Source organism: Canariomyces notabilis, assembly GCF_033297395.1.
Source record: "Canariomyces notabilis strain CBS 508.74 unplaced genomic scaffold N656scaffold_32, whole genome shotgun sequence".
Taxonomy (NCBI): domain Eukaryota; kingdom Fungi; phylum Ascomycota; class Sordariomycetes; order Sordariales; family Chaetomiaceae; genus Canariomyces; species Canariomyces notabilis.
This window is the reverse complement of record NW_027041854.1, coordinates 76,702-101,299: the sequence shown is the minus strand read 5'-3', so window position 1 is coordinate 101,299 and position 24,598 is coordinate 76,702. Positions and strand designations below refer to the sequence as shown.

At 54.7% G+C, this 24,598-nt stretch overlaps 8 protein-coding genes across 8 annotated transcripts; 4 read left to right on the top strand and 4 right to left on the bottom strand.

Annotated features, from left to right (window-relative positions):
• Positions 1-962: 962 nt before the first annotated feature.
• On the top strand, positions 963-1,205 carry N656DRAFT_679371 (ankyrin; the record flags this gene model as incomplete). Its single annotated transcript, XM_064810534.1, has 1 exon — positions 963-1,205. A coding segment is annotated over one exon (243 nt), but the record flags the coding sequence as incomplete, so codon positions are not given.
• Positions 1,206-1,573: 368 nt separating this feature from the next.
• N656DRAFT_839750 (uncharacterized protein) lies at positions 1,574-3,504 on the bottom strand (the record flags this gene model as incomplete). The annotated part of the gene is made up of 5 exons (XM_064818911.1): positions 3,228-3,504; positions 2,986-3,152; positions 2,744-2,929; positions 1,756-2,673; positions 1,574-1,723 (listed from the first exon to the last, which is right to left on the bottom strand). The coding sequence occupies exons 1-5, from the start codon at positions 3,427-3,429 to the stop codon at positions 1,574-1,576; spliced, it is 1,623 nt and encodes a 540-aa protein (XP_064665977.1). The 5' UTR covers positions 3,430-3,504.
• A 213-nt stretch (positions 3,505-3,717) lies between these two features.
• Positions 3,718-5,619, top strand: N656DRAFT_761399 (uncharacterized protein). Its single transcript, XM_064813239.1, has 3 exons — positions 3,718-4,048; positions 4,115-4,432; positions 4,505-5,619. Exons 1-3 carry the CDS (start codon positions 3,862-3,864, stop codon positions 5,200-5,202), a joined length of 1,203 nt encoding a protein of 400 aa, XP_064665976.1. The 5' UTR covers positions 3,718-3,861; the 3' UTR covers positions 5,203-5,619.
• Positions 5,620-6,195: 576 nt separating this feature from the next.
• Positions 6,196-9,493, bottom strand: N656DRAFT_771790 (ARM repeat-containing protein; the record flags this gene model as incomplete). The annotated part of the gene is made up of 5 exons (XM_064813885.1): positions 6,196-6,584; positions 6,641-6,762; positions 6,815-7,386; positions 7,440-9,105; positions 9,162-9,493. 5 exons carry the CDS (start codon positions 9,491-9,493, stop codon positions 6,196-6,198), a joined length of 3,081 nt encoding a protein of 1,026 aa, XP_064665975.1.
• A 411-nt stretch (positions 9,494-9,904) lies between these two features.
• Positions 9,905-11,152, top strand: N656DRAFT_832302 (DNA-binding protein). Its single transcript, XM_064818657.1, has 2 exons — positions 9,905-10,798; positions 10,861-11,152. Exons 1-2 carry the CDS (start codon positions 10,046-10,048, stop codon positions 11,095-11,097), a joined length of 990 nt encoding a protein of 329 aa, XP_064665974.1. The 5' UTR covers positions 9,905-10,045; the 3' UTR covers positions 11,098-11,152.
• A 307-nt stretch (positions 11,153-11,459) lies between these two features.
• On the bottom strand, positions 11,460-16,007 carry N656DRAFT_801789 (uncharacterized protein; the record flags this gene model as incomplete). The annotated part of the gene is made up of 1 exon (XM_064818166.1): positions 11,460-16,007. The coding sequence occupies one exon, from the start codon at positions 16,005-16,007 to the stop codon at positions 11,460-11,462; it is 4,548 nt and encodes a 1,515-aa protein (XP_064665973.1).
• Positions 16,008-17,858: 1,851 nt separating this feature from the next.
• N656DRAFT_848585 (uncharacterized protein) lies at positions 17,859-21,183 on the bottom strand (the record flags this gene model as incomplete). The annotated part of the gene is made up of 3 exons (XM_064819306.1): positions 20,625-21,183; positions 20,032-20,440; positions 17,859-19,983 (listed from the first exon to the last, which is right to left on the bottom strand). Exons 1-3 carry the CDS (start codon positions 20,845-20,847, stop codon positions 17,859-17,861), a joined length of 2,757 nt encoding a protein of 918 aa, XP_064665972.1. The 5' UTR covers positions 20,848-21,183.
• A 1,164-nt stretch (positions 21,184-22,347) lies between these two features.
• Positions 22,348-23,819, top strand: N656DRAFT_717942 (FAD/NAD(P)-binding domain-containing protein; the record flags this gene model as incomplete). Its single annotated transcript, XM_064812239.1, has 2 exons — positions 22,348-22,836; positions 22,914-23,819. The coding sequence occupies 2 exons, from the start codon at positions 22,348-22,350 to the stop codon at positions 23,817-23,819; spliced, it is 1,395 nt and encodes a 464-aa protein (XP_064665971.1).
• Between the last annotated feature and the right edge of the window lie 779 nt (positions 23,820-24,598).

Below are 24,598 nucleotides of genomic sequence, written 5' to 3'. Positions count from 1 at the left end.
AGGGTCAAGGGACAGCTGTCCAACAGCAACTCGCCAAGGGCGTCAATATCGACACACGGAATAGTCGTGGTCGGACGTCACTTCACCTCGCCGCCAAAAAAGGATACGAGGCTATCGTCAAGCATTTGCTCGCCGAAGGCGCCGACGTCGAAGCGAGGGATCCGTCAGGCAAGACGCCGCTTTGGCTCGCTAGTAAACGAGGGCATATACCCATTGTCAAAGAGCTGCTTGCCTGGGGCGCCGCCTTGGAGTGCAAGGACATGTCATACAGGCAGACACCGCTTCTAGTGGCTACAAAAAATGGACATACCGGTGTGGTTGGACAACTACTTGCCGAGGGAGCCAATGTCGACTCGCTCGACAGGTCTGGCAACACGCCGTTGTCCATTGCATGTGGTATAGGCCATGAAGCTATCGTTGGCCAGCTCCTTGCCAAGCAAATCGACGCTCCGAAGGATCTGCTTTTTCCGCTACTGAAATGTGCCGCCGAGAGGGGGCATACGGCTATTGTCAAGCAGCTGATCGCTAACGGCGCCGACATCGAGCCGAAGAAGAACAGCCGCCCGACACCGTTGCAATGTGCTATTCAGAACCAGCACGAAGACATCGTGCAGCTTTTACTTGACCAAGGTGCCGATATCGACATGCTGGACGCTCTGAGTTACGCTATTAGGTGCGGATATGACAATACTGCTAAGCAACTGCTCGCGACGGGCAGAGCTGATGTTAATGCAAAGGATGCCTCTGGTCGGACAGCTTTGAGTTATGCCGCCGAGAGAGGATCTGGGACCCTCGCGAAGCTACTGCTAGCGACTGATGAGGTCGATGCCAACTGGAAGGATAATACTGACCAGACGCCGTTGAACTATGCTGCTAGAGGAGGTAAAACGGCCATTGTGAAGCTACTCTTAGCAACGGCTCAGGTCAATGTCAGCACGAAGAGTGATCAGGGTCTCACGCCTTTGCACCAAGCTGCCATGCATGGCCATGGCCCTGTATTGAAAGTACTGCTGGAGACGGGCCAGGCCGAGGTTGACTCGAGGGACAATGATGGCCGGACAGCGCTAAGCTATGCTGCCGAGTATGGTTATCAGCCTATTGTGAGACTACTGCTAGACACGGGTCAAGCAGAGTGTGACTCGAAAGACAACGCTGGCCGAACACCGCTCAGCTATGCCGCTGAGAATGGGTACCGGCATATGGTGAGGCTACTGCTAGCGACGAACAAGGTCGATGCTGACTCGATGGATAATGATGGGCGGACACCACTGAGCTACGCTTCTGAGAATGGATACAAGGCTGTGATGGAACTGCTGTTGATGGCTGGCCAGGTTAGGGCGGATGAGTAGGACAAGGTACTTCTGTATTTTGTCCTTATCTTCTTCTCTTTCTCTCTCTTGAAGTCTCACTCTCTATCCTCTTATTCCCCTTTCTTTTCTTCCTTCCTTTCTCTTGAGGTTTACTTGAAGCCCCATGACTATAGAGGCACGTTACTCCTGGCGGTATTCCTAATATGCAGCTCCCTGCGGGGGAGTTAGTGGGTAGGTAGCTTACGGGTAGAGACCAACTGGTTTCAGACTGCGTCTCCAGATTCCCAGCTCCGCCTCTCCACGTCGATCTCTTGAGAATAATCGCCAAACTCATTGAACACACCCTGAATCCAAACATTATACCGCCGTGGCCATCTGAATCCCTCGAAAAGTGCCTTCGTGCATTCCCAATACTCTGGATAGTATCCTGCATTTCCCAATCCACAATGCCCTTCACGCACCAGCCGGTGCTTCCATCCGACAGAGTGACTCGGTCAACCAGTATATTGCGCGGGTTGAGATCTGCGTGTGTGAACACAATCTTGTGTCCACGCCGGGCAGGTTCGTCAGAGAATCGCAGGACTTGGCTGAATGCTGCCTCGTTAGCGAATGGCCCAACAGGCATTGCGCCCCTGATGCGCCGGTCTCTGCATGCTTCGCCGAGCGTATTACTTATGGCTTTGTCCGGACTGAATGGGATGGGGATAAATTTGAGCTCGGCCAGGTAGTCTTTCAATTGTGTCGCGATGTGATCACAATCCCTATCCGATAGCACATGCAGGCAACGCGAGAGGGGCACACCTTGTACTCTTGTGGTGAGAAGATAGCTCGTAGTTGGCGAAGGCACCACGTCCAGTGCTGATGGTGTCGGGATTGATGTACGCTGGCGCACGACTCGTAGCGCGTTGAATTCATTCCGGGTTTCGGGGGATTCTCCGTATTTCAAGTACAGTCCGAATGGTAGTCTCTGGACCTCTGAGGTCTCAGCTCCGTAAACAAGCCTTCCGAGCTTGTGCAGTATACCATACGCCGCAAACCTGATGCTGCTGGGGGCAGCACGCCAGGCCGTAAGAAAAGCGCCGGAGACAAGACTGAGAAAGCCAGTCAAAGGTTTCAGGAGCGCCGAGCTTAGATGTCTCGGTGCTGAGGAGGTCCGAAAGGCTAAAAGTTGGCGCCGGGTTTGGGGTGAAGTCGCCTTTGAAATGTCCAGAAATTGAACACCGTCGCACAATCGAGCATGAGTGCCTATAAAGCGAGGGTCTACTTTCTCGAGGCCCTGGCGTGAGTGATCGCCCAACAACGGGTACATGCCATTGACCTCAATCGGCTCCACCGGTTTGATGAGAACATGTCTGAGTTCGTACTGTCAAGACTTGTTAGAATGGGGGCCGGAAACACCGAAGTTGGGACAGGTAGAAAAGATGGTAACTCACCTCAACCATGGAGGGCTGGAGCCTGTCTAACCTGACCAGGCCTTGTGCAAATGCGTCAGCGGCAGACTTTCTGACCAGCCAATGATTCCTGCAAGGCGACATATGGTTGGGGTTTTCGGCATAAGACAGCCACCAATCCAGGTAGGGGGTTCCAAAGAAGGCATCGAGCATGTCGTTTATCTCGTCCTTTGACTGTCAGTCGGTTCTCAACCGATGGCGTTTTCTTGAAAAGGCGGTCATACGTTATCCGTAAGCCAGCCAGACGGAACACGAAGAATGGGCACAACGACAAGAGGATCATGGAAGGTACCAGGCTTCCCCGTGATACAGCACCTGTTACCGTCTCGTGCAATAATAGCCCGCCGCTCCGTGGCGCCTGGAAATGGTGGGGCAGAACCATTTTGGGTAACTGCCTATGGTTATCAGGGAGGGGGACGGCAAATGAATGGGAATGTAAGAGGATCAAGGGCGAAGATGAGCTTACTCGATTCGATGATATAAGACCAATTAGCCACCAGTGAGGGCCCCTGGCCCTGCATCAACCTCCTCTTCACATAACGGGCAGCCAACGGAGGACTCAAAGCTTCGGTGATAAACGATGCCAGAAGCGGGCCAGAAGGATGTGGCAGCCCCGCGTCCTCAATGAGGGACAATGCATTCTGGACCTCGTCGCCAGTGGTATCCATAGCCCATGCCGAGGTGATGTGAAAGTGTAGGTGGTGATGGAAGGGAAGAATAGGTGTTGTTTGGATTGTAGTGCAAGGTTTAGGGGAACTTGAGGGGAACTACGAAGGTACTTATGTAAAGGACTTAAGCGCCAAGCGGGATGAAACCCACAGCAGCTTCCCCACAGCCTGCGGGTTGGTGCTAAGCAGTAACCAATCAGGGCGGAGTACTTGTGCCCCGCTTCATTTGGCCCCACCTATAGGGCTGATGGCGTTTGCCGGCTGCCTGATGCTTCTCTGCCCCTCATTAAACACCATGACGTCCTCACTCATCAGTTGCAAAGTATCGATCGCTTTGAACCACCACAGCCTCCTAGTCAACGAGATATTCACCGATTCATTGCAGCAACCATCGGAAGAATTGATCACGGCTTAGTACGCAATCAAGTTACCATGACGACCGACCCTCTCGGCCCAGCCGCTGTGCTGGAGAGCATGGCGAACGCGTTGCCAACCCACGAACAGAACGATACGACGTCAGACCTCAGCAGCTCGCTGGACTGCGTATCTCTCCTTGCGCATGCATGCATGGTAAATCTTGGCTTCCGTCTCTTGGGTTTCGATGAGGACAAAAAGATTGGTACGTCCGCTCCCTCTTCCTCCAGCTACCCTTACGACTTTCACTAACGGGTTTTCGACCGTCCAGAATCAGAATGCGCCCGCATAGCTCCCCGTCTGCCTCCGCAATGGAACAATTCCCTTTCCTCGCAGAGTTTTGTGTATGCCCACACGCAATCCTCTATGCAGTTCGTAATCCGCATCGACCGCATGGGCGCCAAAATCGAGCTGCGCGGCCTGGCCATTGGCGACGAGCGCATTGCCCGTTTCGACATCACCGCCCGTGACTACATATCCTCTGCTGCGTTGCCGCTGCGCATCACCATGACTGCCGACGGCGTCGAAGACAGAAGCGACCTCCAGCAGAAGCTCAAAAACGTATTCATCTCGGAGGAGCGAATCAAAGGCATGTACCGCCCCCTAGCATGTACATATATCTCATGCAATCCATCCCGACTAACCCCTTTCGCAACCTCAGACCTCGCCTCCCTGCTAAAAGTCTCCATCATCCAACGCCTGCTCCCCTCCCTACAAAAAGAAGGCTACACAGAAGAAGAAGCAGAACCCGCCCCACCCCGGCGCCAGCCCCATCCACTAGCCGCTCACCAGCCGCCACGATTCCCCCCTCACCTCCCAGAACCAGCCCAGCCCAACCCGTACCCTGCCCCGGACCCGCTCGCCGCCCCTCGCAACAACCCCATCCCCACAGCCGACTTCCCGCCGCCCGACTTCGAGGACCCTTACGAAGTAAACCGCCCCCCGCGTGGCCCTGCACCTGCACCGTTTGGCGGCGGGTTCGGAAACCTCGGGCAAGACGATTTATACCCTGCCGGACTAGGCCCGCACGATCCCATTCGGGGGTCATTCACGGGCGGGTTCGGGGCTGGGGGCATCGGGCCGGAGGGGTTGAGGCGTCCCGGCGGGGCCGGGCGCGGGGGAGGAGGTGGCCGGACGGGTGGTGGCGGCGGCATGCATCCCACCTTTGACGACCCCTTGTTCCGGGGCCCGAGGGGAGATGGGGGCGATGATGATACCTTTGGCGGGCAGATCCCGCCCGGCGCGAGGTGGGATCCGCTCGGTCCTGGCGGACAGCCGCCTCGTTTTGGTGGTGGGAGGCCCGGGGGAAGAGGGGGCGGCTTTGGTGGATTTGGCGGGTTCGGGGGCGATATTATCTAGGTGGGCTGTAGAATGTTGAGCGGGCTCAGGTTAGGCCGCGCTGAGTTGGACGGGGACGGATCAGGCTGTCGATGCGCCGGGTTATGGGGCAGTGAATGTAGGTACGTTGCGGGTTAAGTCGCTGATGCAGGGTGGCGCTACGAGTGATATTGTTGGAAGGGGAAGTTGCTGTGGGTGGATGCTGTATGATGGCTGCGCTATGGTAATGAAGGGATGTCCTATATGAGGAAGTGATGGAATGAGATAATGTCTACCTATGCAATTGGCTGATTTCATTGTGCTAGTGATGGGAGCAATAATTGTGAGGTAGTTACTCCAGAACACTGGAACAAGAGGATTCAGTATCGACAAGGCAGTGAGATCAGTCTGAATGAGGCACGAGTAACCGCAGTTAAATACAGAGACTGATCCTTAGGGAGGAGAAGTCCCCCCTGCGGATCATCTATGGAACTGTCATCTTATATACAAAGTGCCTTGCGCACGTCATTCGCACGGTCCTCGCCTCTGCTTCGTACTCTGCCCTGCAGTCCTTCACAATGTTGTATGTGTATTTGGGGTAATCGAGTTCTGGTTTGGATATTTCTTACAGTACTTAATGCGTTCTTCCCCGACTCCTATCGCTCGCTGTATGTGAACGTTTCGATTGCCGCTGTGAAGAGCCATACTTCCCTGTAAACACGCTTACCCCCGGTCACCCAAGCGCTCTTTACTTTCGCCCGTCCTAGGTTAAGGGATACCGACCATACATGTTCCCTGGTGTATTCTCTGATTGCTGTCCACTCATGGGTAGTGTCTTTGTTGTCTCATCTCCGTCATTAGCATCTGGTCCACCTTGCAAACTCGATTTCTGCCATCTCAGGCTACAGCCCCCCACTACAGCGGCGTTTGCACGCCTTCAAAAAGGTATACGCGTCGCTCCACACCCATCATCAATTTCATCAACATAAGGGGTATCAGGAAATTCCTCCGCTGTCAAGCTGCTGTCGGGCGAACCTACTGCGCCGCAAGCTCGTGCAGCTTGAGTTTCTCGTCGTCGGTAAGCATAGCAAACCACTGCTGGAAGCCAGAGATATTCTCCTGGGCAGCGCGGATGAAGAACTCGGACAAGTAAGCCTGCGTCTCGTCATCACGCTGCCTCGAGCTTCCGCCCTCGATCCAGCCCATCAGGTCGGCCTTGGTGCCGCCCAGCGATAAATCGAGCGTGTCCCCAGGTTCGTCCTCCCACCCCTCATCGCCGTCGTCCTCGTCCGCGTCGGTAAACTCGTTCGCTGCGGCCGCTGCTACATTGGCCGCGGCCTGAACACCCGATGCGGAAACTAGCTCTTCTATCAAGACTTTGAGAATCTTCAAGGGCGCCGGCACAATGGTGTACTGATCGGGATCTATGACAAAATTTAGCCGCTGACGGAGCCAATGACCTTTGCAATGTACCACATACTCAGTTTAGCCCTGGATCGGGTCATGATCCTATCACTGGTGGGGACGATAAGATCACCCTTGACGTTTGTCTGGGCAACGCGGGAGTCATTCAAAGAGTAGAGCTTGGAGAGTGCAATGACACTAAGAAGATTAGTTACCGCCGGGCTTTGACGTTGGTTTGACGGGAACCTACTTTTGCCGGATCTCATCGTAGCCCGCAAAATTGACCGAGTTCTCGAGCCATTTGCTTAGCACGACCTGCAGTCCGACCTGGCCGTTTATCTGAATATCGCTTAAGAAATTGACGACATCCTGAGCGCCGACGAGGGAAAGACGGGCGAAGACTAAGATGAGGGACTGGATGAATGGTGCTGCCTGAGCGGTGTCTAGGCGGCTGGCGACTGCTTGGAGAAGCTGCGGCAAGAACGGCCCAAGCCGCTCTTGTCCAGCCTTTTCGACCAGTTCAGCCGCTAACCCACCAACCTCGGATGCGGCATTGTCTTCGATTTCCCAGCTGAGGAGACGGTCAATGATCCGGAGGCAAACCTCAAGGCCGGATCGTCCTTGATTGTCACTCCAGCCGAATACTTGGTGATGGTCATGCATGAGCATGTACTTGACAGCTTCTGCACAGGGCCGCAGTATTTCACCTTCGGCTGAGTTCATCAAGAGGCGACTGACTTTGGGGAGGGTGCTAGCAACGAAACCAGCAGGGAGCGGCTCGGTCCCGTACTGAACGAGGAGAGATAGGAGATCGGCAGCGAGCTACACCATGGTTAGTACTGGAATGGCTCATCACCGGAGACAGATACGCGTACCGTAACCAAGGGATCATCCTGAGTGAGATTGGCGACGTCAAAAGTTCCAGTAATGGACGGCAAGACCTTTGCGCAGAGGGCTGTATATAGCGAAGGGTCCTTCATGTCATTGAACGTCTTGGCAATGTCTTCGAAGGTTTCGCAGACAATCATGGTAACTTGAAAGTTCGCCGCGCCATGTTTGGCGATTAGGAAGAGCAAGTCAACCGCCTTGCTGTCTGGTTGAATCGCGATGCGGATATCCATGCTGATAGCAGCGCGGAGCGTTTCCAAAAGAGTGACCAGAAGATCGTCGGCGTCCTCAAGCTCGCTGAGGTCCTTCGCTTCCAAGAAGCGCTGAATGGCTAGGACGACTGGAACTTGGCGATCAACTGGAATACCGCCCTTGATGAATCCTTCGACTGCTTTGACACAGGAGACCTGCACAAGCTCGGACTCATCTCTAGTCATGGCGCTGATAACGCTGTCAAGCAGTCCTGTAGCCGGCTGATAGCTCGCGGCCAAAGCTCCGGCGACGAGGTAACCGCGGGCGCGCAGCATGGCCTCCTCTTGCCTGCTGATGGCGTAATTGACCAGCTCGAGGTAGGCGTTGGCGATCTCAGCGGGTACATTCTTGTCCAGGTCCTTGAAGTCGTTGAGGATGGTGTTAAACAGGTAGAGGGCCGCTTCCTGCTTCTGCCAGCTTCCGCCTTCTGCCGTAAATAAAGACTTTGTATAAGCGAACAGGCCTTCCAGCGCGCGCTGGTTCAGCCACTCCCCGAGTTTGATCAAGAGATCACCGCACGCAGTTCTCGCGGTGTAATTGGACGACACTGAGGTTTCCTCGGAAAGGTAGAGGGAGACATCAATCTCCCATAATCCTTCCTCCTCCTGCGTAACCTGGGAGAACGAAACGAGAAGTTTCATGAGGTCCAACACCCATGGTGTGTCGTGGACAGCACCATGTGCTGTGATCTCGGCGTCCAGCTGCTTCTGCACTGGCGGAGCCCGCATGCACTGATTGAGGAAGTCTAGAAGATCCAGGACCAGGAAATCCAAGGTGAAGGGGAGGCCATCAATGTCCTCCAATCGGCTCTGGGCATCAGAGTCGATAAACAAGGCCCGATACGACGGAGCCAGTCTTGAGAGCTCCTCCCAGGTGGCGGTGAAGAAGGTAGTGCTCCGAGGAAGAAGGAGGGAAGGGAAAACGCTCCGGACCTTGATCAGCGTTTTTACCGCCTGAATCTTCAAGGCAATCGGCCCGTACCAAGTCTCGGGCTGCGAGCCTGTGTCGCCGAGCGGGGGGAGGCCCGACTTGATAACCTGCTCCAGGAAAGGTAGCCACCCGCTCAAGACTTCCTCGGCAAACGTTCTGACCTCCTTCTTGTGATCCTCCTTGACGATGTCCATGAGATCAAAGCAGCTCCGGAAAACCAGAACGGCCAGGCTGCGGTGCGTCTGTTTGCGGTTCTCATTGAGTGCCACATCGTAACAGGCCTTGATGATGTCCCTCGCCAAACCGAAAAATTGCTCGTCGGTCAAGCTCTCCTCCACAATGTCTTGCAGGATCCTCAGCGCACCATGGAGTTGAGCGTCCGTTCCGGTGGGCATAACGCCGAGCACGGAGGGGAGAAGGGCTGGCCACTGCTCGGGGAAGTCGGCCGTGGCGATCTTGGAAATGACATAGCTGTGCCATGGCCTCTGTCAGCTCCCAGACCAGTAGACCTGGCCAGAGATGCTTACCTTGCGGCGACTTTGACCTTCCGCTCATCTTCCGGGCTGAGCACCAGCTCCAGAATCACATTACGCAGGTGGTCCTTCGTAGAGTCTGAAATCGGAATGTGAGGTGCACCATTGCTCTCTGGGCTCCAGTTCTTCTCAATGAACTTGCGTAGGTACGTGAGTGCAGACTGCCGAATCTCGACGGGGGCAGCCGTGTGGATGCCGATGCGGGCCAGAGACAGAGGAAACTCGGGATTCGATTGGGCGTGCAGGAGATCGAGCTCGGCCTGCTTTCGAGGGCCTTCCTGCTTGTCTTGAGTGCTGGCGAGCAGACGCGCCAAGTGCTCATCCATCTTCGGCGAACCCTTCGGTTTATTTGTTGGGTCCCTTGGTGTTTTGTCCCTTGCTTCTCTAGTTCAGATCGAGCTAGCAAACGTGCCTGTGCTGGATAAAAACGGTCTCGACTCCAGCGAGCGACCTGAGATGGTGTGTTTGGCTTGTCGAAACAGCGGTGCGCTGAAGTGGGGTGGACTTTGTATGGTCAACAGCCAAAGCTTGGGACGCGCCGTCGCTGATGACTGGCGAAGCTTGAGGGGCTGCCTGTATGAAAGTTATGCATGGATTGAGGGCGGTATTGAATTGTTCGCTTGATTACCCAACTTGGTTAGGCCCGGCAATGAACTATGGTCAACCTTAACTAACAGTTAACATTTTTAAGTCACATGCTTTGGCGTCACGGGCAACTACTTTTGTCGCGTCTTCCAGTGAACCCCGCGATTCGCAGGGTTGCAAGGGTAGGTTCACAAGGCAGGAACCACTTACTACACCATCCATCTTCAAGAAAATATTCGCTTCTTTGACATGCCTGGGATGGTTCTCCTTTCTATTTCAAGATATGAAAGTGTATGAGTACGGCGATGACAATGCCCCCTCAACCACCATCGACCCCTGATCCCGACACTACCAACTCCCTCCCCCTCGACCAATCCCACATCCTACTCACATCATTCAACTCCTTTCTCACCGTTGCAATTCACAACGTTCTATACTACCGAAACATCTACCCGCCAGCCACCTTCCTCTCCACCAAAGCCTACAACCTCCCGGTGCACCAAAACCGCCACCCCAAAGTGTGCACCTGGATCCGCGATGCCGTTGACGCAGTCGCGGCACAGCTCTCAGCCGGGCATGTGTCTCGAATCGCAATAGTGATCCACTCACCTCTAGACGCAGCGCTGCCCTTGAGGAAACCAGGCCCGTCTCCTCCATCCCAATCCCAATCGCAATCCCAGTCCCAGTCTCAAAGCGACGACCAACAACTGCGTCCCGGCAGTGTGCTCGAACGCTGGCTGATCGACACGTCGCGCTTCCCGGCCTGGCCCGCACCCTCCGGCAGCGGCAGCGGCAGCAGCGTCTCCAGCAAAGCGATGCGCGACTTCTCGCGGGTGCTAGCCAGGGAGGCGCGGTCCGAGGAGACGCGCGCACAGCTGTCGACCGAGAACAACTCGGACGGGCTCGCCTGGCCCGACCTCGACGAGCAGTTCCGCGGCGCGCTGCGGCGCATGGCACACGTCGCCGAGGGCATGTCGCCGCTCCCTGAAGGGTGTACCTTTACCGTTGCGGTGGAGCTGGACGAGGAAGGCAAGGCGCCTATTGGGGTGGGTGTTCTGTTAAGTTCACTTCGGCTGTTGCGATGCTAACGGAGTTGATCGGAAACAAGCACCCGCAGGCGTGGATTCCTTCCGAGCCAAACCTCCAGCCTGCCTCCAGATCGAGGGAGCACGACGGGCAGGATATAGGGGGCGTGAGGACACGGCCGATCCGGTCGGTGGAGGCGGGGCCGCTGTTCTTCGAGTGCTGGGTTGAGGAGGGAAAGGCGAGGGACATGTTGATGAGAATGGGAGGAATGGAAAAAGGGAAAAGCCAGGCGTCGACAGACTCGACACAGCGCTTTTGAATCATCTACCCGGAGCAACCTAATGATACTTAACTAGCAATAAAACTTGACTGCCCACGTTCTACAATTCCGTACCGAACAGTTATTGTTTTGCTTGCTTTCTCAGGCACTGGTGGCCGGATTGACGGTCTAAACCTCGAACATGCATAACCATATGTTTACATCGGCTTCGCCATCCCTTGGTAGCAGCCGCGCCATAACCTAGAAACACAAAGACCCTAACAACCGGCCAGCATAGCAATTCCCGGCGTGTATATCGACAAAAAACAAGGCCACCAACACCACCCGCTTTTACACCCATAGCCGCTTGCCGTCCTGCAAAATCCATACAAGATCACCCAAACAAAGCACACCGCACCGGCTCAATTCCCATCCCCGCTAGTCGCACCCTTGAGGAGCATCCTCAGACTGACCATCTCCCTCCTCAGCCGCGCATTCTCCTTCTTGACGCGCAGCGTCTCCTCGCCCGAGTCCTTGAGCTTGGCCACGAGCTCCTCCTTGTCCTCGCGGCCCTTGCCCTTGAGCGCCTTAACAATTTTTGCCAGCTCCGAGTTGAATTTCTCGTACAGCAGCTCGTTCTCCGCCGTGGCCTCCTTGTACAGCTGGTCAATGGCCTTGACCTTGGCCTCGGTCGCCTTGAGCGTGGCCTCGAGGTCGCGCTGCATGACGGCGTGGCGCTCCTGCAGCTCCTGCATGACCTGCGGCACCCGTTCCTCGAGCGCTTTGACGGCGGCCGAGAGCTTACGCAGGTCCGTGGTTGCCGACCGCGGGAGCGACGAGTTCACGCGGGCCATGTCTTCCGAGATGCGGGATAGCTCGGTCCTGAGCTGGGCATCTACCTCGTCGACCGCTTTTTTCTCCGTTTGCAGGCGCTCTCGCAGTTTCTGCGGGGACTGGAGACGGAGTCTCTGGCCGGGTCCTTGGGGCTTTCCGGGACTTGTGGATGGACGAGTGGGCGATTCGGGCGGTGGGGCGGGGATGCGTGATGTCGGCTTAAGTGTTGGGATCTGGGAGAGAGTGATGGTCTTGGCACGTGCTCTTTGTGGCGTCGGTAGATCGCTGTCGGTAGAATCGGCAGGCTGTTCCAGCAAATCCCCTTCATTCTCTTTTTGTCGGGGTGATGATATCAGAGGCTGCAGTTGGGACAGAGACTGCGGGCTGACCGGGATTTTTGAAGGCGACAGAGGTCGCGGGACCGAGTTGAACTTTTCAGCAGTCTGCTGCCTGTTGATGCGGAGGGGCATGGGCGGCTCGCTCTCATCTTCTAGACTTGTCGCGGCCAACAGAGTCTTTAGATCAGACAATGAGCTACGCCGTTTCTTCTTTGTAGACTTCGTATCCGAGGGCTCGCCCAATTCGGGCTCGCCGATCGTCTCTAGCAGCCGATGAGAACTTCCGGGTCGGTGTTGAATATCGTCAAACGCCCCTGCCACTGCTGGACGATCACGGGAAGCTGGGCGACGGAGCCTGTTTGGTAATGTGTAGTGTGCTCCCATATCAACCGACTTTGACCTACTGGCCTTTGAGAGACTCCCGCTCTCCCCGGAGCCGGGTGTCTTGCCATGCTTGCTCAACGTACGCCATACTGATGGCCGGTCGGCGTCCGTCTTGCTGTTTTGGCGCAAGAGAGTGTCGAAGCCAAACTTCCTCCGAAGCGACGAAGTGTTTGAGGTCATTGAACCCGTTTGTGACTTCAGGCTCCGACTGCTTGCATTCAGGGAGTCCTGCAATGAACCCTTCAGGCTCAGCAAGTGCGCGTCCGGATCAGCGTTCTCAAATACGCGGTCGCAGTCTTCAACAAGGCGGTCGAGGAGGTTGATGTAGTCGGAGGCGCTTCCGTCATCGACCAGCATCTCAGCAAATGCAAGAGTCAATGCCCCTCTATCGCCATCATTCCCGCAGCCATCAAGCAGATCTGCTAGTAGTTTGATGAGAGCAGTGAAAGCACGACGGTTCTGAGGCGCCATGTCACTGAAGATAAAGCGGACAAAGTCGCCAAATTCTCCGGGCACCTTCTTGGAAGCGCGGACTTGTAGAGCCTGGAGCGCCTGAGTTGTCATTACAGGCCCCATCTGTTCACGCCACGCAAAACGGATAAATTTTTCAAAAGCCGCGAAGATAACCTCCGTCCCCAGATCCGCGGCAGCCTCAAGGTCGAAGGGAACCTCGATCAGGCGATTATAGAGGTGATTAACGGCCACTTCGTCAGCTATTGACCTGTTGAGCAGAGTGCGACCGATGAAGTAGCCCTTGCGCGCTTGCATGTTGGCCACGAATCCCGTAAAGGTCTGCTCAAGTCGTACTAGCGGGTTTTGCGGCCGTTCGTCCTCCACTGTGAGGCGAGGAATGTCCCGGGACTTGGCGGATCCCGTTAGTACGGGCAACTCTCTCTGGCTGTTGGAGCGAGTATGCTTATGCCTCGACCCGGTGGCAACGATATCGACGGAAGTCGTGCTGGATGATGCTGCGTTCCCGACTAGCAGGTTTGAGAGCAGCTTGACTGGTGAGGAGGACAGGAAAGATCGCGTGTTCTTCTCCACCTTCGGTGTAATGTTCAACGCCCGTAAAGTTTTGGAGTGATATGAGACCAGGGCGGGGGTGAGCCTCATGTTGCTCACGCTAAACTGGGTACTGAGTAGCTGAATGATCCTTCGCGACAGGGTAGGAATAAAATCTTCCAACGCAATTTCATCCGTAAATTTCCTCCCGTTCAGACCAAGGGTATTCATCGCTATCCTAGGCATGTCGCCGCTCTTGACCTCGACGACGATCTCGACGCCGTAATGGCCGACAGGTGCTCCCTTGGTACCTTTGTCGTTGTCCAAAACAACGCGAATGGGCGCGGGCTCCCTGCGGCCGCTGATGAGCTGCTGAGCGCCCTCCTGGAAGACGGCAGCATACAATCCAAGGTTGTTATCCTGCATCCTCACTGAACGAAGAGTCCAGCTGGGATCCTCCCTCTCTTTCTCATGAAACCGGCCCTCAATACGAGCTCGGACAACGTCTTCGCCCCACTTGGTAGCTTTTCCCTGGTAAGAATCTTGAAGAAGGAAACAACGAGAAGTAAGAGCTTTGCTGATGAAATAGTCGCCAGTATTGGCTCCTTTCATTTCCTGGGTCGAAGTCATCCAGATGAGGCGCCCATCCAATGACTCGGTGAAGCGAACGTCAGCGAGGTTATGCCAGCCGGTGAAAACCAATTCCCAGGTGCCTGGTCCGCCAGCGGCGTTGGTCATGGATGCCAACAGGCCAGCGGGGGATGGCTTGTCAATCTCACGCAACAACTCGCGACCTGTGAGCTCCGAATTTGGTTTCTTTTGGAGTATAACGACACAGTCGGAAAATAGGAGTAGGATGCCAGGCCGATCAGGTACCTCCGGGCTCTGCGCGTCGCAGACAAAGGGCGCTGCAACCTCAACGAGGTCAGCAGCCAGGATTAGCCGCCCTTGGGGTTCTAGATCAAGCGGCCAGGACTCAACCATGGCACGCAGACGGTTTGCGATGTGAGGCTTATCCGGCAAGGGATCATCCATTGAGCAAATGTTCGTGATTATGTCCCTTGCGCGGAGGAGAGGCTGCAGCGCGGGATGCGTGATAGGAAGGCATGTGACGATCTGGTCGATGAACAAGCTATACCTGGGCAACCGCTGCACAGGCTCAATGAGAAGTGAGCGGACAGTCTGCTCTCCTGTCTGAACAACGCGCTGGCGGAAACTTGACTGCTTATCCAGGAAGGAGTTGAGGATCTGGGGGAAATTCTGGCTCGCTTTGATGTAGTCCTGGTAGCACTCGGTGAACTTGGGAAACCATTCAAGGAACATCCGTGCCATTGCGAGGGCACCGCTTGGGTCCTTGGTCCGGTTGGGACCGCCCGGCTTAGTCATGGCAAGAGAAAACGGAAGTTCCATATCTCGGACGGCCTCCTCCTCGGTGTCGTCCATGATCTTTCGAAGCTCTTGCATAAAAGCTGAGTTGATTTCGAGTATACTGTCGGCCGACTTTGGGAACAGCTTTTCCAGGTCCTCCTCGGTCGGACTGGTACTCCCGGCGGGGCGCTGTTTGGCATGCTGGCGGAAGTCGTTGGCAACGTGATTGACCAGCTCGTTAAGTTTGAGGACGTAGCGCTCCTCGGTATCAACCAGCTCCCCCATCTTCATACGCAGCTCCACCTTTTGGTTCTTAGAGAAAGACTTGCTCCTGTTCAACGACGTCGGCTTCGATGGCGCTCGCCGCAGCTTGGAGGTAGGCACAAATACTGGCTCGCCAAACAGCTTGACAATCGGGGCGTATCCGCCATACTGCCGTAGGGTTGGGTCAAGGAGATCATCTTCATCGTCGGGCACCTCCTCGAGATCCGCATTTCCCAACGGTACGATTGACCCCGGCGGGAGAACGAGGTCGAGGTCAACATTGTTGATGTGCTGTGTCCGTAGAGCATGTTCCAGAATGCTGATAACCTCAGCTGTGTTCTCGGCCTGAACTGCAGCCTTGGCGAGGTCGGCCGCGTGCTGCTCCCCGAACAGCGATGGCGCAGAACCAGGCCGGCGGTTCCCAGTCGTTGGGTACTGCTTTTTTAGATGGTTCTTGACAACTTCCGGCAGCTCGCTAAAGTATTTGAAGAGACCGAATGCAAGCCCTCGGCAGATTTCATCGCCCTGAAACTCGCGCGGCAAATGCTGGACCACACCATAGAAAGGGGAGTTTGGTGAGACGGTGATGCGCGGGAAGGACTGGAAGCCGGCCGGGCTGTATATGTGAATCTGGATGCGGGAGCTGTTCAGGGTATAGTTGGCGGTCGTTGAAGGGCCGTGGAAGATTAGAACGGGCAAGTTGCCGAGCAATGGGTCGCTGGCATAGTAGAGAGTGACGTGCTCTGGCGAGATCGCCAGTTCCTCGGTGACACGAACCATGGTCGCTTCAATTGGCCGTGGTCATGGCGATAGAGAGGGCGAAACGAGCGGTTTGCAGTGCGGCGCAAGGCGACGATGATATGCCGGGCTGGCTCAGCGGGCGAAGCAGAAGGAGGGGAGCGCGGGGTGAGTGCTTCGTCGGTCTTGCCGAGGTAAACAAACGCGCCGGGCTCGGGGCACTGCAGCTGTGATCGAGTCCTACTCGAATGAAACAGGCGGTGATGTGAGCAAACGGACTTTTTAGTCGTGCAGCTCGAGGCGCACAGCAGCGTCGGCGCTTTCCCTGTTTGCGCCGGTGAAAACAAAACAGGCGCGAATCTAACAACACATGCAACGGAGAATGGGCCGCTAAGTTGGTGATGGGCAGCTTCGCAAGTATCACCCACAGAAAACAAAGGACTGTGCAAGAAACGAACGAAGTCGCTATGAAACTAGCGCGAAGGGTTTCCTCCGAAGAAATGTGATCCGAGAAAGAACAGCCTTCAGGTTTGCTGGATGAATGGTGTCGATGTTGCGGCCAAGATAACGAACAGGAAACGGCCGGGGTCGGGCATCGAGAGCCGAAAGTCGCTGGGTCCAGCCTAACAAACACGCTAATCGCGCGATCGTCCAGGTGGATGCTTCGGCCAAGAATTAGTTAAGTGGGGACAGTAAACATGCTGACCAGCCAACCGATCCGTGCCGCAGCTGCCAAGACTAGGGTTCGGAAACGAAAATTTCCATTTCCGAAATTTCAACCCATTTTCGAAAATTTCAATTTAAAGGGCCCCTTGAATTTCAGCATTTTTCACCCAAGGATTTTTCCTCCCATTGGTCAGGGGCTAAAGAATAGGCTGGGTAACAATGTCCCATTTTCCTACGAAAGTACTAGGATTCCTAGACATCCTCGCTGAAAATTTAGTTAATCGTTGTTATAGGAAGGAAATCGAGGATGGTTGACCACCTTGATGGCGGGCACTGGGCAGTAAGGTTGGAAGTTTGGGCACTTACACACAGAGTGGGGCATATATAGCCCTAACCCTGTATGCTCACCGTCTCCCCAAAGCGGTTAGCGGAAATGGCGGAAATTTCGAAATTCAAGGGTCGATTTTCAGTTTCCGAATTTCGAAGCCAGGTTGGAAATTTCCGAACCCTAGCCAAGACTGCGATCAAGCGGGGCGGTGTCACGGTGCCCCGCCCCCTTTTTAACTTTGACTTCAACGGCTTTGGTGGAATGGACGCCGACTTCCTAAAACGGCAAAAACATCAACAGAGTGCGCCTTAGCCCCTGGAGGCTCAAAACGTGGGACTCTTGGCTGGAGCAATAATCGCAATTAATCTGAGTTTGGCGCCCGTCTTTGCCTCGTAAACGGACTCACGTCCGTTCAACAGTGCTCTCATGCGTATGTCCACGGTTTTCCAGAGTGGAATAAGTACGGATAGCTGACTCGCTTTCGCAGTTCCTGAAAGTCCTGAGATGCTACCTCATTTACATCACAGAGCAAGCTACTACAAGACGTTGAGGGAATTTGGGTAATTTACTGGTTCTGCTCCGTAGTAAGGGCCACATACCATTGAGATACCGAACAATGAAAGGTCCCTAGGACCATAGCCTTAACAGTTTTCGGAAGCAAGCAACTAACCAAAACTCAGGGACCATAGATTCTCAGTCGCAGCCAATGCGCCACCCCCGACCAGTGTATCGTCCGCTGGATCCAAAATAGGGCGGTAGGCGTTCATCATTTGGGGCAAGGAAACTTACCAGAAAGTCAAGGACATGCCATAACGTGGACGCCTTCTGCGCTCTGACTGACATGCCCCACGATTGGCCGCCAATGTGAGTCCCCTCAGCCCCCTAGCTCCCATCCCGACTTACATAACCGAACAGATATTGCTCTCAACATCCTCGTGCAAAACCTTTGCCAAGGCCCTCCTCTCCATATATTCTCCAAACTCTTCCAACTTCTCCCAATAAACAAAATTCTGAAATCCAAACCTCGCCTCCTCAAATACCTCTGCCATAATCCTCAGGCACTCCTCGTCCTCCTCATGCATCGCCAACTGCGTCAACCCCATCCTCTTGAAGTGGGCCCATTCAATGTCTATGTCGTAGGCACGCACATACAGCCTGTTGCGGCGTTCCGCCAGCCTTGCTTCAATCCTTGAGAAAACCATCATCATCGTGCCAGTGACCGAGATGTAATTTAAGCTTGAGAGCGGCCGGACTTCGCCCGAGATGTCGAAGTAGAGATCGGCCTTGGCAATTTCAAGAATCTCACGGCTGCTGGGCGCGAATGCGTGAGTATTCGTTGCCTTGGGCTTTTCTTTGAGGAATGGGTTCTTAGGGTTGGTTGAGCGATGGATTCGGTTGTAGCCGCCCGTGATCGGGCCGCTTTCTTGTCCCATGGTACCGACGCTCGAGACAAAATCCAGCATTACTTCGTCTGTCATGCCCCCAGCCCTTGCACGTTTGATGAACTCCGTGTCCTCGAACTTGGTCTTATGGGAGATTGGATCAACAATCAGCTTTGTCTGGGAGATGCGGAGTATCGCGAGCGGGGATGTAAGCGGGATGTCGGCGTCGGGGATCGCGTCGATGTTCCATTTCGATTGTCTGTATAGCAACAGGTCAGACTTGATTCTGAAGAAGCGGTGAGCCTCCACAGTCATCATGCGATGAATGTCGTGCTCTTTGGTGGCCAATTTGCGCGCTATATCCCATTTCTTTCGCGTCGAGGTTACTGCTCGCATGCGGGCGAGGAATGCGGCGGAAAAATCGGACGAAGGAGCTTTGCCGTCAAGGAAGAAAGCCGGCGCAATGAGTTGCTCGAGGGTCGCATACAATCCCACGGGCTTTTTAAGATAGCCCTTCTTGACGAGCATATTATGCAGATGTATGATCATCATGGGCTCCGGAAGGCGCTCCCAAACCATCATGCCTGCAAGGTAGGCTATTTCGAGACCTTCCATGAGGCCAACACCACATAGAAAGGGTGAATATTCCCATAGACCATTTGCATTGGTGTTGGAGAAGCGAGACGGGGGAATGTTGGTGAGGCCATGCATGTACTTGGACTCTCCTAACCAGTTGCAAAATTCATAGTAGAAACCTTCCAAAAAGTCATCAATTTCGCGATGTCGGTTGGGGTCTTGGTGAAGTGCTGCGTCTTTAACGAAGAGCTGTCTCAAAACACTGACTGCTGTAAGGAATCCATGGCCTACCCTCTCATTATTCCGGTCGAGGAATAGGTCGACATCACGCCTGGGCCGGAAACTGCGGGGTGGCGGGTTGACTATGTGGCCTCTCAAGAGACTGAGCGACCAGCCACGAGAAACAATTAGGGAGTCGACAATACACTGTAGTTGGAAAACATGATGCGGCAGGATGCGGCTTCGGATGTCTGTCCCTTGTTTCTGCATCGCCAGGGACGTGACCAGGCCTGCAGACTCATTCAAGCCGAAGAGCCTCCGGTGTTTATCCCAGGGCCCATCCGGCGACCAATCGACCTTTTCCAAGACGTGAGCCTCGCCTTTCATGGTATTGCGCTGCACGACAATGGACGAGAAGACGTTGACCAAGTCGTAGAGCCAGTTGATGGTATAGGAGCGGCGCCACCGGATCCTCTCTTGATTCGTGGCTTCCTGGAGATCGAACTCGGGGTCCCAGTCATGAATTTCGGCGAGCATGCGCTTAGTTGGCTTGCCCGAGCGTGTTTTCTGGAAATCCTCAATAAAGTCGATTAAGTCGCGATACGTATGAATCATGAACTGCTCCTTGACATCGATATCACTAGCTGTGACCTTCTCGGTCTCGCCGTTGGGCGCCACTGCCATAAGGGACGCGGTAAACCTGCCCTGAGCCTTTTCCGGATCACCACGAGTGATGGTGTTCAGAACGGTCTCGTAGGCGTCGTGTGCTGGGAAGTCGACAAACATCTCGAATGCAGATCGCTGGATCATGGCAACGGCCAAGATGGAAACAGTGCCAGCAATGGCGCTGTTGAGGCCATCGTATGCAACCTCGCGCTACACACCTTGCACGTACGCCCGAAGGTCACTCCACTCCTGAACTAGAGCATAAACAGCCATCAGGTAATCGGTGATGATGCCCTCGGTGTCCTGGATGATGCGGTAGCTGTCGAGAGGAAGATTATCCAGGTGCGGTTCCTTGCTAGATGCGGGCAGCTGCTGCTTCTTGGGCCGTTTCCCCTTCTTGCCTTTCTTTCCTTTGCCGGGTCTTGCCTGTCGACGTCGGCCCGGAGTGGAGCCAGAACCGTCCCCGGTGTGCTTATCACTGGCGGCCTCATCATCCGATTCTTCGCCTTCTTCGTCGGCGCCGGCAGCTCCGCCCAAGTCAAGGGCACCATACTGATTCGACAAAACAAGGCGATCGAGATTGGCCTTGAGCTGGGAAGCGTCGGCGTCGGCGTCGGCGTCGACATCACTGCTGCTGTCTGTCGTGTTTTCAGGCAGCCAGTCCTTCCCTCCCAAGTGTGTGGAATGCCTCAGTCAAAGCGTCGATAAAATGCCTGTGGGTCAGATTTCTCTTCTCGATTTCGGGGTCTGGATTCTCGGCCACAATCTGCTGGAAAGCTTGGTGGACAGCGGTGCGGGCGTCAAGGACGCGGCGGAACAAACGGAAGATATGGGACGGCACAGCGGGAATGTACTTCGCAATGAGGCGAGAAAGAGCTACCAGATCGGCGACTGTGATCTGGCCCGTCGTGTTCAACCGCACTGCTTTGAGCCCCTCATCGAGCGTGGTCGCCGACTTGATGATGCCATTGGACGTTCGGATGATCCAGTACAGCAGCTGACTGGTGTCCCGCTTGTACGCGAGGTAAACATTGCGCGGGGCCATACCCGTGTAGAAAACAAACCGTTGAATCCATCCAGCGTTACGGGCTAGACCTATGATGATCTATCACAAAACCTGAGAAGTAGAGACTGAGTTGGAGAGTTGACGACGAGGGGTCAAGTCTCGAACGACTAGAGAGTGGGGCTCCAACCCTCCGGAACCTGGCAGAAGCGTGTGGAGTATCCTCTCGCCCAAGTTCCAACATTTCTAGCTTACAGTACATGGACGAGTTTTGCTGGTCATCGCATTGATAATTTGGTACATACCTAAAAGGTATGTATGTGCCAAACAAACAGCATGTCGTGGACACAGCTGAGCGACTCTAATAAGTCGAGGTCTGACGAATGACAATAATGTTGGCGTTGTGACAGCTGATCACAGCTGTCACCTTCCTCAAGTAATGACTACACTACCTTACGGACGTGGGTACGGATATCTCCTTGCAGGTTGTCAAACTCCAACACGTCGGCATCATCGCTATCAATGTGCTAATGATTGCGAATTCCACTGCGTGTTTTTACGGATGGTTCTATTTCATATGAGTTAGATGCCGTGAAGTCTAGTACAGGTATGCATCTACCCTAATGTTGTGCTCCTGCCACTGCGTCGTGTACGTTACGTATGTACTTTGTACTGTACTGTACAGTACACCCATGGAGATAGGTGGTCCCATCTCAATCGAGTCAATCCCCAGCAAGACAGGTCGCTATCTCCTGACCATTAATACGGATCGTTAAGCCATCACTTGCTTGGCCCATTTGCGCCTACTACTTTCAACATACAGGAGCCAAGACATCCATTGCAGGCCTGAGGGTGACGTGTTCGCCAACGCTGCCCCACAATTCCCACTCTAAGGTGCGCGATCCAGTCCCGGACGAGGAAAGCCCCCATGTACTGGAAACGGCGCCCCTCCTCACTTCACCGGCTGGGTTCTTCCTCCAACTCGAGCATGACAACTCCGGCTACCTTACCTTGTAATTGGGGACTCGACTTATCACGAATACGCGAAAGCACCGTATATATACTACCTTGAAACAGATTACTCCATGGAGATGTGAATCCCGATGCCCAGGGTTTCGATCCGGAAGCCGAGCCGGCGCCGGAGCCGAAAAGCGGGGCCGCACCCCGCAAAGTACCTGGTGAGGTCCCACAACCGACTCCGTGTCCCATGCAAATGCCGTCCCGCCCAGTAGCTTGACGCAGTGTCGAACGACTGCAGCAAGCACCCTTCGCGGGTACTTAACCAGCGGTCCGAAGTAGCACCAGAGTTCAAAAGCATCCGGAATGGGATTCGCGCCTTCTCACCCAGGCCCCCGGGCTTAATTAACACCACGTTTTTCCCACGCTAGGTGGATATTAAACCACGGCACCATGACTGCCCCTCCTTCGTTCTCATCCTCGCACTCGATATATATATGTCGACCCAGAAGAATCAAACTTCCTAACTTCCTTCAAGTTCCTTGCCCTTTCTAAAATCTAAACCATTGACCACTACACAGTACCATGGCGCCAGGAGATAAATCCTCAACATCAAACACGAACCCTTTCCGCATCGCCATCATAGGCGGAGGCATCGGCGGACTCACGACGGCGCTCTTCCTTCAGCACTTTTGCACCGGCGCTGGCAAGTGCGGCTCTCCAACCTCGCTGAATCCCATCGACATCGACGTCAACATCTACGAGCAGGCGCCCTCGTACAGGGATACCGTGGGCGCGGGCATCGGCATCGGCGTCAACGCAACCAAGCTTCTCCACCGCATCGAAGGACTTGGTGATGCGGTCAACGCCATCGCCGGCGAAAAGGACGGCATCTGGTTCACCCTGCGCCGCTTCGACAACAGCGAGGAAATCACCACCGTGTATTCCAACGACGATGGCAAGATCAAGCAGGCGGCCGTGGCGCGGCCCGAGTTGCTGGCTGTGCTGAGAAGCTTTGTGGAGAAGAACGGGGCTGCCAGGGTCACTTTGGGGAAGAAGTGTAGGGCTGTGGAGGTATGTCTCTTTTTGCCCGGCTTGTCGTGGCTTCGGAAAGTTGTGGAAGCTGATGGTAATCTACTTCTTCCTCGCAGGATCTGGGCAAGGGCGTAAGGATGCGTTTTGAGGACGGGACATCTGCAGAAGCAGATCTCGTCATCGCCTGCGATGGCATCCACTCGGCTGTGCGACAGCAGTTTATCCAGGACAAGGCCGTCTACAGCGGCAAGTTCATCTACCGCGGAACAGTGCCTATAACGGACCTTCCCTCGCCCTGGCCATTCCCTTCCTACTCAACCATGTGGATTGGGTCGGGCAAGCACGTCGTCGTGTATGCCATCAGCGCCAACCAGCGGCTCAACTTCGTAGGCTGCGTCTCCAAGAGCGAGGATAAGATCCGCGATTTTAGGGAAAGCTGGTCTTTGACTTGCGACCGGAAGGAGCTCGAACAGGAGTTTTCCGACTGCGACGAACTGGTGCAGAAGATCATCAAACTGCTGCCCGAGAGGCCATCCAAGTGGCTCATCAACGATCGGGATCCGCTGGCCAAGTGGACGTTCATGGGCGGGAAGGTGGCGCTGCTTGGGGATGCGGCGCACGCCATGGTCCCGCACCAGAGCGCGGGAGGCGGGCAGGCCATTGAGGATGCCTATATCATCTCCAAAGCCCTGGCCGAGTACCTGGACGAGAAGAGAACGAACCGAGCGAGGGCGCCAGGTCTGGAGAAGTGGATGAACCTGTACCAAACGATCCGCCTACCGCGGTCTCAGCGGGTCCAAGAGACTAGTAGGGAGGCAGGTCTCTTGTTTCAGTTGCAAGTGCCCGAAATGCAGGGCAAGTCGTACGATGAGAGCCTCCCGATCCTGGTGGAGGGTGTCAACGGCCGTTTTAAATGGATCTGGTCTGAGGACATTGACGTTGCGTACGACAGAGCCAGGACGGAGTTGTTGGAGAATGAGGCTGTGAGGAGGAGTAAGCGGGGATGGTGTTTCTGTATGTGATGTTTGCCATATGGCGGCTTTGATGGCCCGTATGCGGACTATGCGCATTGCAATGCCGGGATTCTCTTAAACATGGGGCTAGAGATTTAGAGTCATAGGACAAATCTCGAAGTTTTCATGCTGACCAGGAAGCCATTGCCACGACATGGGTTCAAGCTCGCCTGATGCCCAGCTAGGTCCTGAGCAGTCGCATGATACGTTCAGGTACCTTAGTTGTAGTATCTGAGTAGCTCCGACCTGCCATATTCAAAGAGAACACGCTTTGAATTCTCAAATATAACTAAGTCTAGTCAGACATGAACTTCTTGGGAGCAAGAGGCACCCATCCAGTGACGTGGTAGGGTACCAAGCATAGTTCGGAGAAGAAAGGGGGGCGGGGCTTCCTACTTTTTATCTTTTGTGCCATTGTCATTACCACATGTACTAGTATCCTCTCCAGACAATGCAGCTACTCAGGGAGGTGCCTTAACTGTGCCGGCAAGTAGTAATCAGGGAAGTTGTGCTGATGCCACGGTGAAGCGAGTATAAGCTCAAGTGTGGTACGAGTGACTAAAACCAGCCTGGCAGCAAGGATGTCTGGTCAGTCACGGTGTTAGCCAACCTTGTACAAATCTAAGTCAGGGTTAAGGAACTGATACCTACTGTCAACGTTAACAGTGTGCTCATTGACATATCCATGTAGGACATGCAATCAGCAATGTAGGCATCCGGCCACAACATCGAACTCCCCATTTGTCAACTATATCGTGATACTCAGCTCTGTCTCCCTGATGGCTTTG